The following is a 17993-nucleotide window of genomic DNA, read 5'->3' on the forward strand; positions in this document are numbered from 1 at the left end:
TGTAGAAAGAGAGAAACCTCTCTTCCTGTTTTTATAAGGCCATCAATCTTAATAAATTAGGACCCCGCCCTTACAACCTCATTTCACTTGCATTGTCCCCTAAAAGCCCCATCGCCAAATATAGTCACATGGGGGTTTAGGGCTTCAACATATGAAACTGGGGAGGGGGGGGACGCACAATGCAGTCCACAGCACATCCAAAGAAATCTATGTCTCAGAAAGGTTAGAAGACCACCAGTAAGCAACATGGGAAATTTCTGAAAGCAGAAGTTCTTGCCCTTGATGAGTTTAACGTTCTGATTGAGTAAAAAGACACACATATGATTAGAGAACAGGAAAAGTTATTATAAACTGCTCAATAATAAAAAGTCAGTTTCTTGTTTAACATACAAACGAATGATCGAATGATTGTGACTTCAGATTCCTTTAGATGGATTCTTTCTTCAAACTCACTATTGGTAACATAAAGGGCAAGCCCCTAAGCCACACTTCAGTCATGGTTATCAGGGTAAAACAGAGGTACCCCCACCCAGCAGTCGATTCACAATGAGAAACAAACCAAAAACAAAAGCATTACTCTGGAGAATAAGCAGAGAGACCCTCAAAGAGGCTCACGGTGCTATTTTGCAAAGGGAGACAGCAAGTCCAGATTCTCCTCATTAATGTGATAATTGGTAGGTTCGAGCAAGAAAGCTGAGGCATTTCCCCACAACACTAACTTCAGCACACGAGATGTTAAAAATGGACAATGGTTGTGAAATTAGTGCTACTCCAGCTCTGGAGATTGGCCCGGATGTTTTAGAGACACCCCGCCTCTCCTGAAGCATCTAATCTCCAGGCTGTATCATCAGGGGTGACACTGAGGCTTAATCCCTAACCGTGCGCAACTGTGCAATCTTAGTATTCTGGTTGCCTCGCCTTACACGAATCCTTTATACTGGATGTGGCAAGAACGTCTAAAAGGAGGGGCCGCTTGCACTTTGTAGAGCTCACAGACAGGATGTTTGTGAGTGAATGCACCTGCCTGATGGTAAGTGTTTGCGGGGTAAGGCGGAATTTCATCTGAAACTTGTCTTCTTTATAACACGGTAGCGAAGATGTGGAGGAAGAAGTGAGTAATCCTCGCTGACCTCTGACTATGAGCTTCTAGGAGAACTACCACGAGAACCTAAGAGTTATGCCTGGTCAAACTGGCCCGGGTCAAGGCGCAACCCGTTGTACAGATGAGGAAATAAAGCCTCAGAGAAGTTGAAGAGCCAGGCTGGGACAAGGTGCACTTGCTAGTCTCGGCCCTGGCCTCCCGAAGCCTGCACTCCCTGGCTGGAGCCCCCACCCGCTCCGGGCGGCTTCCCCGCGGGGCCCCAACCCTGGCAGCCCGCGTCCCCGGGGACGGGCGGCGAGCCACGCTCTCTCACCCTTGTGGCAGTGAGACAGGAAGTAGGCGCGGGCCTTCAGGTTCTCCCTGTCGAAGCGGTCTATGGAGACGGTTGGGTACTCGGCCATCTGTCCCTGGAAGCAACTCATAGCGCCCGCGAAGCCAGCGGAATAGGCCCCCCGACTCAGCCTGCGGAAACTGAGGTCTTCCCGGGCCGCGCCGCCACTTCCGGGAACCTGCCGCCGCCAAGCCATTGGCCGGCCGGGCGCAGCCACGTCCAATCCGAGGAGGTAGGGGCGGTGCCGAAGAGCCTCAGGGGAGACTCTGCGGCCAGCGACCCGCGGAGTTAAATATTGGAGCTGCCCGACGCTGGGCTGGGACGGCTGCAGTGCCTAGGGCTGGGGCGACCGGCTAGGATCTAGGGTGCGGCGCGAAGAGGGTGGCGCTGCCGGGAACTTTGACTCAACACGGGTGACTTTCTGGTGCAGACTGCCCGTTGTCTGTGCAGGAACGATAGCGCGAAGGGAAAGTGAACACCCGTAGCAGGTGCTCCACCCAAGGAGGCAAAGACACGAAGGGGGGTGTAAAGCTTCTCTTTGAAATCCGACTGCGTTCCACCCCCTGCTTGTCTGAGAGCCTGAAAGCCGAGCTCAGTTCCTTCTTTCCGTCATCTTCCCAGTTTCTACCTTGGGGGATAACATGAAAATTGTATGAGGAAAAAACTGTATGTGACCCATGGTAGATTCAATAACTGTTAGTTCCCGCTTCCATTTATAATCTACAAACTGAGTAAACAATCCCTGATGATCACAACTCAGATGCGTGATCTTAGGGTAGGTAAGTAAAAATCCCAAGGATAGCTTATGGGTTGGCCTTCTGCTCTCCTTCCCCCCCAAGCCCCGCACCCCCGCCACCAGCCCACCACCCTTTTGAGCTACATTTTTAGAAGTTCAAAGGATACATAAACGAAAAAGAAGTGGTGGGTGAAAAAGGATAGGTCTTAAGGGGGGAAAGTTCTGGGATTTTTTAACCACCAAAACAACTTTATGAAAAGGTTTGTTAAAGCATTAAGAATCACCGAATGGCGAATGGGCCATTTATCAGGCCCCTTCCTAGCAAATCTGCTTTAAACACCTTGATATTAATACAAACACCTTGAACACTCTTGAGGTCTTGCTTTGTGCATACCATCGTTATAAGAGTTGCAGTGTTTACATCGACGACTAAGACGTGGCTTCAGGTACGTTTTCAACCCATTTGGAGACAACACCTTTGCAAAATATGGTAAACAAATGCTTCCACAGACACACAAAGTAATATGGGGAAAAATCCAAGAACGATGAATTTTAAACAGTGGAATCAGGAATCAGAATGCCAACCTCAGAGAATATCAGCATTTCCCTGCACCCTGGTCCTCAAAGTTCTATTCCAATTCTCATAAGAGGAAGAAAAAGAAGGGGAGGAAGAGAAAGAAGGGTGAGTGGGAATGGTATGACATCAGAATCACTCATTTGAGTAAAGCATTCCCCTAGTATGCTGTTGCCAACACCTTTGATTTGGTATAAGATGGTTTGTCTTTGAATAAAGGAGGACTAAGCTGTCTACACCTAACACCAAGTTCTGCAGTGAGACTGGTACCTGGAGAATCTGGCGTGTCTACCTCAGCCAGAATTTGGAACTCCTGGCAAGGCAGGCCAAGATAGTATTCATATTCTTCTCTATCCACTTATGTATCCTCCCTTCTTTCCATGATGGATACAGTATGAAAGCACAAAGGGAAATAGAGTCAGGATGAAGGGAGAAGATAGCTTAGGAAATAATGAAGATGGGTAAGCACAGACCACAGACGTGCACACGTGTACTCTTGGGAGAAGTCAGCCAATTATTCGGCTCTTCCAGAGGGAGCCACAATCACTTACTAGGCTATAATATCCTCAGGTCAAAATAAACAAATTTTCAGGAGAAGCCAAATTTGCTGGATACTGCATCCCAAGAGAAATGCCTCCTGTAGCTGCTAGTAGAGAAAACTGAAATGCAGTCAACAGCATCAGCTACTGCTCTGTTTCCTCACTCCCCACTTGGGAATCTTTCTGCAATCCCAAGCTCTTTGGACTTCTAAGCCCTGGTTTGTCTCATCTCAAAAGGACTGAAGACAGCTACCAACTGTATATTAAATACCAAAAAGGGAGTTCTTGAGGTAAGTGTAAGTCTTTGCTGGGCAATCACTAGCAGATATATTTTTCTTATTTTATAAGCTGTTGTCAATATAAATAAACTGGCTTATAAATTCACTATATTCTGTACTACTATTTTAGAAGAAATAGTGTCACACTAGGAAGTATGCCATGAGATATGTTTTTTAAAGAAGTGTATTTATGTGTTAGGGCTGCTATAACAAATTCCACAGACTGGGTGACTTAAACAATGGAAATTTAATTGTCTCATAGTTCTGGAAGCTGGAAGTCTGAGATCATATTGTACTATACCATTTATGTAAAATTATGGAAAATGTGAAGTGATCGAAAGTGACAGAACGCAAATCAGCAGTTGGTTGGGGGCACAGGAAACAACAGGTGTATGCATATGTCAAAACTTACCAAATTATATGCTGGTTAATATGTGCTATTTATTGCATTTCAACCATAGCTCAATGGACTTGTTTTAAAAATGTTTGGAGAAGGTATGGGAGAATGTGGACAAAGTGAACAAGATTAGCAAGGATATCCCTTCTCTGGAGGAGTTAGGAAGACACTACATGGCTAACTCACATAGCAAGAAGGTGGCTTTGAAAAATCACAATGTATGTGTATTCTGCATTAGTTGCATATCTCTCTCTACCACCAGTAGCTCTTCGTCATTCCTCCTACTCTCAACCCTCTGATCGATTAAAAAGTGTTATTATTCAACTAAGAAAAAAGAAGGAAGGAGAGAAAGAAAGAAAGAGGAAAGGAAAGAAAAGAAAGGGAGAGAGAGAGGGGGAGGGAAGAAGGAAGGAAGGAAGGAAGTCCACTGAAAAGTCCTGGAAAATGGTAGGTACTCAATAAATATTAGCTTTAATTATTATCTACTGAGCATCCACTAAGTGCCAGGCATTGTGCTGGAACCGGATGTACATAAAGGAATGAGCCATGGAACAAGAGCTTACAGTCTGGGAGAAGTAGAAACTCATGGAAATAAATGCAAGAAGTTTCACAAGCGCTTTAATGGAAGTGTGCTCAGAATGTAGTGTGGACATCAAGCAGAAGAGCTCAATTATGGAAAGGAATTTGCTACGGAAAAGCTTATCAAACAAGGTGACCCTGAGTTCAGCTTCCAGGCCCGAGAACAGCTGAAGTCTGTTCTTCAGCAATGAGCTTTTTATTCAGTCTGGGAATTGCAAATAGTTCCTTTTAACCAAAGCACTAGGGGCAAAAGGGATAAAATAATAGGGACTTAACAGGGGAAGTCAAGGCTAAACTGGGTAAGAAGGGAGACCAGACCAAACCAAAGAGTGTAATTTGAGTGGCAGTGAGAAGCCTGGGTGGTTTGAAACAAGAGAGTCACAGGTGAGATCAGAACAAGTATGGACCCTGGGAGAGCATCACCAACAGTATTTGGGAACGTGTTAGAAATGTAAAATCATGGGGCTCCTGGCTGGCTCAGTTGATCTCAGGGTTGTGAATTCAAGTCCCAGGCTGGGGGTGGAGCCTACTTAAAGTTGTTTTAAAAAATGCAAAATCTCAGGGCACCTGGGTGGCTCAGTTGGTTGGGCGTCCGACTTCGGCTCAGGTCATGATCTCCCGGTCCGTGGGTTTGAGCCCCGCATCAGGCTCTGTGCTGACAGCTCAGAGCCTGGAGACTGCTTCGGATTCTGTGTCTCCCTCTCTCTCTGCTGCCCCTCTCCAGCTCAAGTTCTGTCTCTGTCTCTCTCAAAAATAAACATTAAAGAAACTTTAAAAAAATGCAAAATCTCTACTGTAACCCAGATATGCTGAATTAGAACTCTCCAGCAATCTATTTTAACACACCCTCCAGGGGATTCTGAGTGTGAAAGCAATTTGAGTTAGAAAGAGCACTCAGGGGCGCCTGGGTGGCTCAGTCGGTTAAGTGTCCAACTTCGGCTCAGGTCATGATCTCACGGTCCGTGAGTTCGAGCCCCGCGTCGGGCTCTGTGCTGACAGCTCAGAGCCTGGAGCCTGTTTCAGATTCTGTGTCTCCCTCTCTCTCTGCCCCTCCCCTGTTCATGCTCTCTCTCTGTCTCAAAAATAAATAAACATTAAAAAAAAAAAAAAAGAAAAGAAAGAAAGAGCACTCAGGCAGTCTGGGGCAGGGCATCCCCATAGGAAGCTGCCACAATACTCCAACGGTGTGGAATCATTTATTCACTCAACAAACAGTCCCCGACCAGCTACTGTGTGCCGGTGACTATTCCGAACATTAAAGAGACCGCAGTGAGCAAAGCAGAGACAAACCTATGTAGCAATGCAGTATACGTTCGAGTGGAAATCATTATCTATCATCTATATAGTCCCAGGTGCTGTCCTAAATGGTTTATATTTCTTGTGTCATCCTCAAAACTACCCTATCAGACAGGTACAGTTTTGTCTTCACTTTACAGTTAAGGAACCTGAAGTTCAGTCAATTTGGTTAACAAGATCTCTGTCTTTCTGGAAATCACATTCTTGCAGAAGATAAACAATAAAATTAAGAAATAAAGCAATTTAAACAGTATATGTGGTGGTGATAAGTGCTGTGGACAAAAGAAACACTAGGGCATAATAAGGGGTATAGAGAGCATGATGGGAGGAGTGAGCTAGAGAGATGGGGCTGGGAAAACTTCAAGAAGAGGAAGTCAGCCAAGGGGATAAATGGAGCAAGACCATTCCAGGCAGAGGCAAAAGCCACAACTAAGGCCTCAGTGTGGAAGCTAGGCTAGGAACTGCCAGGTCAGCATGGCTGGAGTGGAGTGATCCAGGGCTCCAGAGCCAGGGAAGAGAGAATCTTGTAAGGTTTTGCTGGGTTTTACTTTGCAAGATGGGGAGCCACTGCAGGACACAATCTGAATGATGTTTTAAACGGACTGCACTGATTGTTGCTTTGGGCATAGACGAGGGGAGACAAGAGAGACCTATTGGGGACTATGGCAATAACCAGAGTAGGGGGAAAACGGTGGTGGCTTGGACTCGCTGGGAACAGAAAAGCCAACAATGACGGATAAAGAAGCCAAGGCAAAGAGTGGACTCTGGGACCCATTTACTGAAGGAGGAAAACCGTGGAAGGGGCAGGTTGCGGATGGGGTGCTTAAAGACGGGGAGGGGGGGGGGGGGGGGTCTTGGATAACCAAGTGCATGTTGAATATAGGCTGGGTATACAGGTCTGGAATTCAAAAAGAGATCCGGGCTGAGGAAATAAATTTGGGAGTTATAGGCAAATCGACAGTATTTTAAATAAACGAATAAAGGTAATGATACAGAAAAATCATCTAAGTTACGGGTGTTGTTTTTTGTAGGTTTACTAATTGTCAGGCACCATGCTCTACCCTGTGAATTGGTTAGTTCATTTAATTTCAACAAAATGAAAAGAAGCATGAGACAGACAGGACATATCTACTATCAGGAACCAAAACCGCCAACGGAATTCCGTCTGGGGCTGCAGAGGCAAAGAACACATTCGGCTCCTTACCTCTGCCTGGGATTCAGCCCTTGCAAGCCTCGCACCCTGGGGTCAACCGTGACTCTCCGAACTGGGCCCCCAGCCCAGCCCAGCCCAGCCCAGCCCAGCCCAGCCCAACCCTCGCACCTGCGCCCAAGGGCCCGCTCGCAGGGGGCGGGGCCGGAGCTCGGCGCTCCGCGTTGCTAGGAGACGCGAGGGTCGCCGAGGCCCCGACAGTTGGCCTCTAGCTGACCAGCCCGCGGATCCTGAGCACCTCCGCGCTCTCCTGCGAGCTCCCGGGAGGGGTGCCTCGGCCTCTCCAGGTCGGTAAGCGAGGGTAACCACGGAGAGCCTTACCCAGCGCGGGGGAGGTGGGGGGGGGGGGGGGGGGGGGGGGGACCCGTCCCGAGGGGCCCGAAGGGCCCGCCCCCTCCGCTCCTCCCGTCCCGGCCCCGCCCCGGAAGCCTCGGCTCCGCCCCTTCCGCTCTGGCATGCCCTGTGGTGGCTGAGATTTGTGCTGTTGGCGTCTGTATTCTCCCTTACAGCAATGGTCTTTGAGATTTCTTGAGTGTCAGAATCTTATTTTCCAGTAGCTTCCAGGCCGACCCGCGTTTTCTGGGGCTTGAGGAGCTGCTATTCTGGGGTCTCCTTTCAGAGTTCTGCGGACCAGCCATTTGACCTCCTGTTTCCAGAATTCTTTCTCCGTCTCAGCCTTATGTAGCACATTTACCTTACATACAAACTTGGTGATTTCTGGCAGAAGAAAGGTTTGAGAGGCTGGAGAAGGCAGGTCAGCTGGGGGGGACCCAAAAGGAGTGGCTTTACGCTGAACAAATGCAGATTAGCCCGCCTAGACCATAGACTGCAAAGGCATTTTTGGGAAACCAGTTTTTTCAGCTGACCACCCCCCACAAAAGTGGAGGGAAGGGAGGCATAACTGACGTCAGAAACCTTCTAAATTCTTTTTAACGTTTATTTTTGAGAGAGAGACAGTGTGAACAGGGGAGAGGCAGAGAGAGAAGGAGACAGAATCCGAAGCAGGCTCCACGCTCTGAGTGGTCAGCACAGAGCCCAAGGTAGGGCTCGAGCTCACGGACAGCAAGATCATGACCTGAGTTAGGGTCAGACACTTAACTGACTGAGCCACCCAGGCGCCCCGTCAGAGACCTTCTAATGAGACCTTTTTAAGGTTCCAGAAACAAGCCTAGGGGTGTTTATTGATTGGCTCCTTTGCCCTATGACCGTGCGTCTAAGAGCAGAAAAAATTAAAGTAGGGAAAGAAATGGAAGATTTGGGATGCTAATGCTCTTGGGGTTTTAATACCGCTAAACGGAAAAATCACTTTTCAGAGCAAAAATAGGAAGTGAAAAGGACTTTTGCTTAGAAGAGAGCTTAAGCCTAAATGTCCATCAACTGATGAATGGATAAAGAAATTGTGGTTTATATACACAATGGAATACTACGTGGCAATGAGAAAGAATGAAATCTGGCCCTTTGTAGCAACATGGATGGAACTGGAGAGTGTTACACTAAGTGAAATAAGTCATGCAGAGAAAGACAGATACCATATGTTTTCACTCTTATGTGGATCCTGAGAAACTTAACAGGAACCCATGGGAGAGGGGATGGGGAAAAAAAAAAAAAAGAGGTTAGAGGGGGAGGGAGCTAAAGCATAAGAGACTCTGAAAAACTGAGAACAAACTGAGGGTTGATGGGGGGTGGGAGGGAGGGGAGGGTGGGTGATGGGTATTGAGGAGGGCACCTTTTGGGATGAGCACTGGGTGTTGTATGGAAACCAATTTGACAATAAATTTCATATATTTAAAAAAAAAATAGAAGAGAGCTTAAGATGGTTGGTACATCAAAGGCTTCTACTATTAGATTAGAACCTTAGATCATCCAGGATTTGATATAGCTGATTTTTTTTAAATACATGTATAAACCTTAATACTGTCTAATAAAATTCAATTTTTACAAAACTAGAAAGTCAGGCATTGCCATTTCCTGTTTCTGTAACTACAACTTAGTATTATGAAGATCAAATCTATTTTATAGTATTTTTTTTTTTTTGCCACAATTCTCAGCGAAGTAAACCTCTAAATTTCAAAGTGTTGAATGTTGCTAGCGGAATTAATATTACCACTGAACTTCCAAGGATTACTGAAATATTTAATCGAAAAATTGTAAGTTGATCTTTCCCAATTTTAGTTTCATTCTGTGTTTTTAAAAAGTAGAAAGTAGTAAGAGAGACAAAAAGGTAGAGGAGGGATTTGCACCACCACTAGATAGTATAGTTTCAGGAGCCACTGGGGTTTCTATTATGCTGAAAATGCATTTATGTTCCCTTTGGCTACTGTGGGAAAACAAAGTTTTGAAATGCCTAATATGTCTAGAAGATGCATATTTCTACTGGGGTGGGGGGTGGGGGAAGGTTACTTCTCCAGTACAACCAACTGCAGCATATTTTCTCCTCTTCTATTGAAAGCATTTTTCTGTTTACAGTTGACATGATTGCTTTGTTTGAAAGTGACAAAAGATTACATAGATGACATTCAAGAAACTATTTTTTGAATGAATATGAGTAAATAAAAGTGTTTTGTAATGTATCAAAAAGCCAAGCGTAAAGCCAGAATGCCTTGGGGTAAAACAAAGTATGATTGTGCCACGACGGTTAGAAAATGTGCTTCATCTGTAAAAGCAGTATAATACAGCCACTAAATTCATGTAACAAACATGGCTAATTGTGAAAGTATTTTTATACGGTGAATTTGTACCTTTTCTCCTTTTGTTTCTTCGTGTCATTTTGGTATGAAAAAAAGATTATACACAGTCATATATATTAATGGATTATCAGGCTGTATCACATCTGTCCAACTCACTGTTGGTCACATCTAGTGTATCGTGCAGCAAAAAACAGTGAGCCTCCCATTACAATGAATGGAAACAAAGGGCAAATGTTTTCTTGAAATATGTCACACTGACTGTTTTGTGGGGCATTCCAAATTTTACATAAATTCATACAATAACATAGCGAAGTATTGACTTAAAATACATCATGAACCTAAACCTAATGAATAAAGAAGGGCTAAGTTTTTTAAAAGTCCAGTATTAACAATCCCTTAATTTTCTCTGGTCTCGGCATGTTGGTAATGCACGCTGGGAGAAAACCAAACAAGACTCCTGATATATCCATTTGGGTGGGTGCTACTTTCATCAGAGTGAACTGTGTAACTCAACGGACTTCATTTTAATTCCTTTAAATCTGGAACTAAGCCCAAACAACTGTGAGAATTCTGGTTTCGGGACAGAATGTAAATGCCATAACTTTTAGAATATTAAGTAAGAATGCAACAAGAATCTACAGGAGGGAGGAAGAAGCATTGGACAAATTCGCTTACTTTTCATAGAAGAATCAGTTGGTACTTGTGTATGATTGACATACAGAGTTCAAGCAAATGACTCTTAGCCTCCTAACAGTCTCCATTAATCTACTTTTATTAAGTAGGAGGAACTTTTTAGGCCACATCTTTCACATTGAGGAAATACTTATCTGAAATTCAGTGATTCCATCAAGTTTACTTCCATTTCCTACTTTCCCCTCCCTGTTGAATCCAGGCTGAGCTAAATTTGTTAATACTTGTAAGAACATTTACCATAAGACTCTTTTTCATAAAACTTTTAAAGTCTGTTCTTCCAACTCATGCTTAGGATGATACTCACCGATGTTAAGGATGGACACTTCTAATTGATGTGATGATTATTTTGGCTTTTCTTTTTTTGGACTTTAATGTATTTCTTGACTTTGTCAACACACAGTAGTTCCCCACCCCCTTATTCAGGTATCTGGGAGATACGTTCCCAGACGCCCCAGTGGATGCTGGAAACCAAAGATAATACCAAACCTTGTATATTCGGTTATTTTCCTGTACATACACATCTGTGATACAGTTCGATTTGTAAACTAGGCACGGTAAGAGATTAATAACAATAACAAAGTCGAACAATTATTACAATATTTTTTAAAAAGTTACGTGAGGGACGCCTGGGTGGCTCAGTCGGTTAAGTATCCGACTTCAGCCCGGGTCATGATCTCGCAGTTTGTGAGTTCTAGCCTCACGTCGGGCTGTGTGCTGACCGCTCGGAGCCCGGAGCCTGCTTCCGATTCTGTGTCTCCCTCTCTCTCTGCCCCTGCCCCGCTCACATTCTGTCTCTCTCTCTCAAAAATAAAAATACACATTAAAAAATACTTTTAAAAAAGCGTGTGAATGTGGCCTGTCAAAATATATTTTCCTGTACTCTTTTTTGTGATAACGTAAGATAAACTGCCTATATAATGAGATGAAGCAAGGTGAACGACACAGGCATTGGGATGTAGCGCCAGGCTACCACTGATCTGACATTGCGTCAGAATGAGGACCCTCTGCTTCCAGACCGTTTGACTGCAGAGAGCGAAGCCACAGGTAAGGGGGAACTACTGCAGTGAGTATTTGTCATTGCAATTGAAAAAGTTCAAAAAATAAGAATGGCACCTACTTTATGAGGTCCAATCTGAATGTATTTCAGCCAATGGAAACATTTTAACAGAAGAACGAATTCAAGGAATCCTGGTGGAAATTCTGGGCACTTTATTTCAGTTAACTGATGCATTGTGGTAATAAGATGACACTGGGAAAACAAATGCAAGATTATGTCTTTGAAAGGGCCGCCTGGGTGGCTCAGTCGGTTAAGCGTCTGACTTCAGCTCAGGTCATGATCTCATGGTTCGTGAGTTCAAGACCCACCTCAGGCTTTGTGCCGACAGCTCGGAACCTGGAGCCTGCTTCAGATTCTGTGTGTCCCTCATTCTCTCTGCCCCTCCCCCTCTCATGCTCTGTCTCTCTCTCAAAAATAAATAAACATTTTAAAAAATTTTTAAAGAAGATTATGTCTTGGGGCGCCTGGGTGGCTCAGTTGGTTAAGCGTCCGACTTCGGTTCCGGTCACGATCTCACAGTTCTTGAGTTCAAGCCCCACAGTTCTTGAGTTCAAGCCTGCTTCAGATTCTGTGTCTCCCTCTCTCTCTGCCCCTCCCTGCTCACTCTCTCTCTCAAAAATGTATAAACTTAAAAAAAATTAAAAAGAAAAGATTATGTCTTTGAAAAACTGGCTATAGAAGTTTGGTGAATAGCCAATTACGTGCACTAGAGTTGAATGTTTGAACCTCAAAAGCTATTGGTGACTGCTTATTTTGTTGTAAAATCAATGATCTCAGTATCCTAGTCATACAGCTTTCACGGACTTTGCATTCGTCTGTCTTTTCACATCGGGCTGTCGCAGGAGCAGGGGCCCAGTGACCACCTGAGCGAATGGACTAGAGTGACTGGGATGTCTCCAAGTAGTGAAGACATGCAAAAAAGAGGAAACCACTGCTTCCCCGCAAGAAGAATAAGAAGACAGTAACAAGATTGATCTTACCTTCCCTTTTCAGGAGAAAGAAAAAGTGGGAGATTCAGTTTTGAATATAATCAAATGGAACAGTGGTGAGATATTTTGACAACCTACTGAGTAGTTAAAAATGAGAGTGTGACTTCAGAAATGTTGTAAACTATTGCCTAGAACACCTGAATTAGTATAGAGCCTTTAGGACATCACACTCTGAATGCGGTTTTATTTGATGAAGAAACAAAAGCAGTTCTCTGTGTATCTTTCGGGATTTATTTTATTTCCAAAGTAGAGCATGAATCCTTCTCAATCTTAGAATTGAATGCTTAGAATTTAATATACCTAGTGGGATTCTCCACTTTCCAGTTTTTTTTAAAAAACTTCTACTTTTGTTCATTCTTAAAGGGACTTTCAAAGTTGTCACGGTTATGCTCTGTTAATGTTGTTTTAAACCTCTTTCAGAAATAATTGCTAATAAGACTTCTGTAGCCATGGCTAGTTCTGACGCGAAACCAAAATCAGTAAGTCGTGCCAAAAAATGGTCAGAAGAGATAGAAAATCTGTACAGGTTTCAACAAGCAGGATATCGGGATGAAACTGAATATAAACAAGTGAAACAAGTTTCTATGGTAAGATTTCTAGCTAAACCTGAATTCTACATATTTAGTGAAAAGTATTAAAATCAAACAAAGAACCAGAGAATAACTAAAAGGGAGGCCTACTCCAATTCTCTCATTTTACTGATGAGGAGATTGAGGCCCAGAGGAGGATTTTCAGTCAGACTGGAGGCAGAGGTGGTCCCTCAGCATGGGAACATTAAGAACTTTCTACCTCTTATTGAGCAACCATGCTCCGCTAAATGAATCATTTCTGTAATCCACAAAACTAGAGTCTTTTCCCCTTACTCAGGTAATTCTATTACCAGATATTCAGTTTGTTGTGTAATTATTATTTGTTTCAGGGTTTTTTTGTTTTGTTTTGTTTTGTTTTTACCACGAGTTATGAAGAGGCTAGATTCTGTTTATTATGGAGATTATAGGTGACAAAAAAACTATTTGACTCCTGACTTTGGTTGTGCATCACATTCCCACCTCAATAATGTTGTGATTGGGATAAAATCAGATTTAAGAGAACACAAAGAACATCCTTGAAGGGGAAGTCCCACAAAGTGAGAGGGGGATGTGTGATGTAGGGAAGAACACACCTATTCACTGTGTTACTTGCCAATTTTGAAGAGGTCTTGCATTTCACTTTAGTATATATTTATTGCATACAAACTGTCGGGAAGGAGAACATTTCACCGGGATCCTCTTTGTTCTTTTCGCCGGTCTAATCATTAAATTGACACAAGACAGATTAACAGGAGAAAAAATAAATTTCATCTAATTTCATACATATGAGGGCCCCAGAGATACGAGACCCCAAAAGTGACCAAAGCAGGCTGTTTATATACCTTTTAAGACAAAGAATTGATAAATGCGTGGGGAACTAACAAGACAAAGTAACGGGCTTGAGTACTGATTAGTGGGGAAACTAAGCCGAATTTGTTTACATTGCCCTGTTGGCCCTGAATTCTCTGTCTGTGGGGATAAGGAGGCCTGTCTACCTCCGGGTGCAGGGAGGGTAGCTTTCACACGGGAGATTTATTTCCTGCTTTCAGAGGGACAGAGAGGAGACTCAGAGTGTCCTTCGTGCACCGGTTGTGACTTTAACTCAAAACAATCAGATGCCAAAGTGGCATGTTCTGGCACAGCATGTCACTACCACGTGCACGTTTCTGTGCCAGCTGCTTTAGGAAATAACAACAGAAGTGAGTACCCGACCTTAAGAAATGGAGTCGGCTAGAAGGAAGAGAACCAGATTTGGAATCTATCTGTCCAGGGTCTGCATCCGGGCTCTATGTCTCATAAGCTGGGTAATCCTGAACAAGGTTCTTAACTTGGCTGAGCTCAACAGTAGAATGGTGACGGCAGGGCCCTCTTTAGAAAACAGTCGCAGGTATTAAATGAAATCATGTGTTTGAAGTGCCTGACATTGTAGGGCTTAATAATTTGTTGAGTGAATGAATGCTAAGTGTTTAATGAATTATGGCTTTTATTATTCTTATAATCTTGGAGTCGAAGATTAAAAATGACAAGAACAGTCAAACTTTCTGCAAGTCAGAATATGCATACCTTTAAAAAGGAAGCACAAGAATTTCGAGGAAGACAAAATCGCTTCCTTTGGGGGACAATCCTCCAAAATGGTTCCATGTCCCTAGAGACATTTGCAGAAGACCTTGAAGGTCGGACAGGATGGTAACTGAAGGCTTGCCTCGATTGGCATGTCTCTACCAGCATACGGAGGTCTGAAGAATTTGAGCAGAGTTCTCTTTCCTCACCTGAAGCACATGTCCTTTTGGGACACATACGCTATTAGAGCTTATTGACCTCCCTAGCTAGTCCTGAGGACCATGCCACTCTGTTCTAGTCACAAAAGTGAAGCTTTCCTAGGCTGAATGGGAATCATCAAGGCCAAGAAGAAAAAATTATAAAATACCAAAGGAGTATTTAAAATGACTAGAGGTTGATGAGCACAGAACCAGCACAGCTGTTTGGAGGCTCATCCCATATACAGTGGCTATTTCTTAACTGAATGAGATGGTTTTGGGGAACCTAGTAAGTGAAACATAACCTGCTCCTGGCCCCAAGAGGAAGAGAGTTATAATGACGTCTTGAGAACACCCTCCTTTCTCTGCTGGGGACAATGGAGGCTATGAAAAACAAGCTTTACCTAGTAATAGGAAGCATTGATTTTTTTTCCTATACTGTATGTCAGAAAGCCCGCCAAGGTTTATCAGCTCTGCTGCTACCTATTTTTGCTAATTCTTAAATAAATGAGACAACAGAAGAAAATGAAAATGCACTACTAGAAAATAAAGGCAGGCATTCCTTTGTATTCATGATGTTTTCCTATTCCAATGGAAACATGTGACTTATGGGTGGGGCCAGTGAGAAGTGATGAGCTGCCTGTAGAGACGCGGTGAAGAAGAGGGTTTGATAATCAAAACCACAACACCTGAATAATCAGGTTTTGACAACGATAGAGTAGATCTTACAGAATCCGGAAGAAACATACAAACCATGACCGCAATGCACTGACCCGATCGAGAAAGCAGAACATGAATTTGGAGAGGAAGCGGAGAAAGATGTCCCAATTAGGTCAAGCCAAATGATAAAGTAAGCAAGGCAATATGGCATCTGAGAAAGAATAGGGGGGAGGGGCGGTAAGAAAAGATAGGTGCAAATCAAAATCATGACCTCAAATTTCTATTAAAAAATGGGTTTCAAGCTGAACTTGTGAGGTGGACGTGAGGAATACATATGCACCCTGCGGTACCAAGAATCTGGCTGCTTCCATTTGACCTTGCTGTGCTGTCAATGTCCAGCACCAGAGTGGAGCCTGAGCCTAATCTCCTCCTCAGGCATTACTTTTAGAAGTCAGGACGTAGTACTGTCTGAGATAACTTGTAAACCTAAGAAAAATAAAGTTTAGAGTATTTTGAATGTTTCATCTTGGCCACTGAGTAGAAATTTAAATCTAGAAATTGGGATCTAGAGAGAAGCACCCAATTAGTTGTTTTGCAGTAAAGGGATGCAACTTATGATGTGTCTGAGGTGCGTATAATACTGTCTTGAGAAATCAAGTATTTTTAGGTTTAACTTTATGCTTTAACTCTTGGAGGTGAAGTATACTGCTAACTATTTGACAGTAAAATACTGTATCAAAATAAAACCAGCGTCCCAGTGTTTGTCTTCTGGTTTCTGTTGTGCAGGTAGATCGCTGGCCAGAGACCGGATACGTGAAGAAACTTCAGAGAAGGGACAATACTTTCTATTACTACAACAAACAGAGGGAATGCGATGACAAGGAAGTCCACAAAGTGAAAATTTATGCTTACTAGCCTTTGTTCTCTGTGTTACTCGTCCCTACTTTTTAAGAATTCATTGTTCCGTTCTACATCATGTAAATGTCATTTCACAAAATAATTCAAAATGCAGACTTCAGTCGAATGTTTTGAAACACAAAAGCCATGAAACCTGGTATCAATCATCCTGTTCTATTCCAAAATATAATTGCAGGAACATTAAAATTGTGCCTGTCTTGGTCCTGTTCTTCCAACTATATTAACTGAGGAAGAGTCACCATTATGCACAGAAAAAGCCAGCCCCATTCGAAACCACTCCAGTGCCTCCGCTAATATGTTAATGTACTCCACACTCCCCCCCCACCCCACCCCCAGCCTTTACCACGTACCAAGACCACTCCTTTGAATTGTCAGATCTACGTCTTGTGGCCTGAGGGCTTTCTCTCCTCTCTAGAGTCCTTTGCATCTTGCTGAGTAGACTGGAAATGGCCTGGGAGCAGCCCTCAACCAATGACTGATGGGGAGGCGGTGTATAAGAGCCCCAGCCACCTGGTACTTCAGAGGAACCCATCTGAGGGGTGTGTTTTACGCCAGCACCCAGCCTCCCAGCAGGACAAAGCTTTGGTCGCAGGCAGCAATGTCTGACTGTCTCACATAGTCTATTGGCTGTTTCCCTTCCTTCCTGCTCCCCACACTGCCTGCCAGGGGTTCCTTTCCTCCTGAATCAGCTCCTTGTACCTAGAGCCTTGTCCTAGGTGCAATATTGGTTTCAGAAGTAGAATGCAGTGATTCATCGCTGACAGACAACAGTCAGTGCTCATCGTAACAAGTGTCCTCCTTAATGACCATCATCCATCTAGCCCAGTCCCCATCTCCCTCCCTCCATCAGTCCTCAGTTTGCTCTCTATTGTGAAGAGTCTCTTATGGTTTGTTTCCCTCTCTCTTTTTTCCTTTTTTCCTTTTTCCCACATGTTCATCTGTTTTGTTTCTTAAGTTCCACATGTAAGTGAAATCATATGGTATGTGTCTTTCTCTATTACTTCACTTAGCATAATACATGCTAGCTCCATCCACATCACTGCAAATGGCAAGATTTCATTTTTTTTAGAAAGCGAGAGAGGGCGTAAGCAGAGGAGAGAGGCAGAGTGGGGAGAGGGAGGGAGGGAGAAAGAGAGAGAGAGAGAGAGAGAGAGAGAGAGAGAGAGAGAGAGAATCTTAAGCAGGCTCCGTGCTCAGTGAAGAATCCAATGTGGGGCTCGATCTCATGACTGTGAGATCATGACCCAAGCCAAAATCGAGAGTCAAACACTTAAACACTTAACTGACTGAGCCACCCAGGCACCCCTTGATTTCTTTTTGGTGGCTGAGTAATATTCCATTGTGTGTGTGTGTGTGTGTGTGTGTGTGTGTGTGTGTGCGCATATACATATATATGTATATAATATATATACATTATATATATAATTTTTTTAAGATACAGAAGCCCAGAGGGGCCATGTGATTTGCTCCAGTGTGCTTAATTTAATTTTTTTTTTTGATGTTTATTTATTTTTGAAAGACAGAGGATGAGCATGGGAGGGGCAGAGAGAGAGAGAGGGAGACACAGAATCCAAAGCAGGCTCCAGGCTCTAAGCTGTCTGCACAGAGCCCAACTTGGGGC

General features: G+C 43.8%; 2 protein-coding genes across 5 annotated transcripts in view; one reads left to right on the forward strand and one right to left on the reverse strand.

Annotated features, from left to right (window-relative positions):
• Positions 1-7121, reverse strand: part of DCLRE1C (DNA cross-link repair 1C) — a 47020-nt gene extending 39899 nt beyond the window's left edge. For 2 of the 3 annotated variants that reach the window (XM_049624635.1, XM_049624632.1), the window contains exons 1-2: positions 7037-7121; positions 1416-2061 (exon numbers count right to left, since the gene is read on the reverse strand). In XM_049624635.1, the coding sequence (XP_049480592.1) occupies positions 1416-1629 (214 nt within the window). In that variant the 5' untranslated portion in view covers positions 1630-2061; positions 7037-7121. Of the gene's footprint in view, positions 1-1415; positions 2062-5103; positions 5285-7036 lie in introns of those variants that run through there. The other variant, XM_049624634.1, reaches the window with a different exon arrangement.
• An 84-nt stretch (positions 7122-7205) lies between these two features.
• On the forward strand, positions 7206-16561 carry MEIG1 (meiosis/spermiogenesis associated 1). Of its 2 annotated transcripts, XM_049624650.1 has the most exons (4): positions 7206-7343; positions 12322-12524; positions 12889-13055; positions 16241-16561. In XM_049624650.1, exons 3-4 carry the CDS (start codon positions 12918-12920, stop codon positions 16367-16369), a joined length of 267 nt encoding a protein of 88 aa, XP_049480607.1. In that variant the 5' UTR covers positions 7206-7343; positions 12322-12524; positions 12889-12917; the 3' UTR covers positions 16370-16561. The 2 variants fall into 2 exon arrangements, with proteins under 2 accessions (XP_049480607.1, XP_049480608.1); XM_049624651.1 differs by lacking the exon at positions 7206-7343 and having other exon boundaries at positions 12293-12440.
• The last annotated feature ends 1432 nt before the right edge of the window (positions 16562-17993 follow it).

The sequence above is a fragment of the Panthera uncia genome, chromosome B4 (genome assembly GCF_023721935.1).
Source record: "Panthera uncia isolate 11264 chromosome B4, Puncia_PCG_1.0, whole genome shotgun sequence".
Classification (NCBI taxonomy): Eukaryota; Metazoa; Chordata; class Mammalia; order Carnivora; family Felidae; genus Panthera; species Panthera uncia.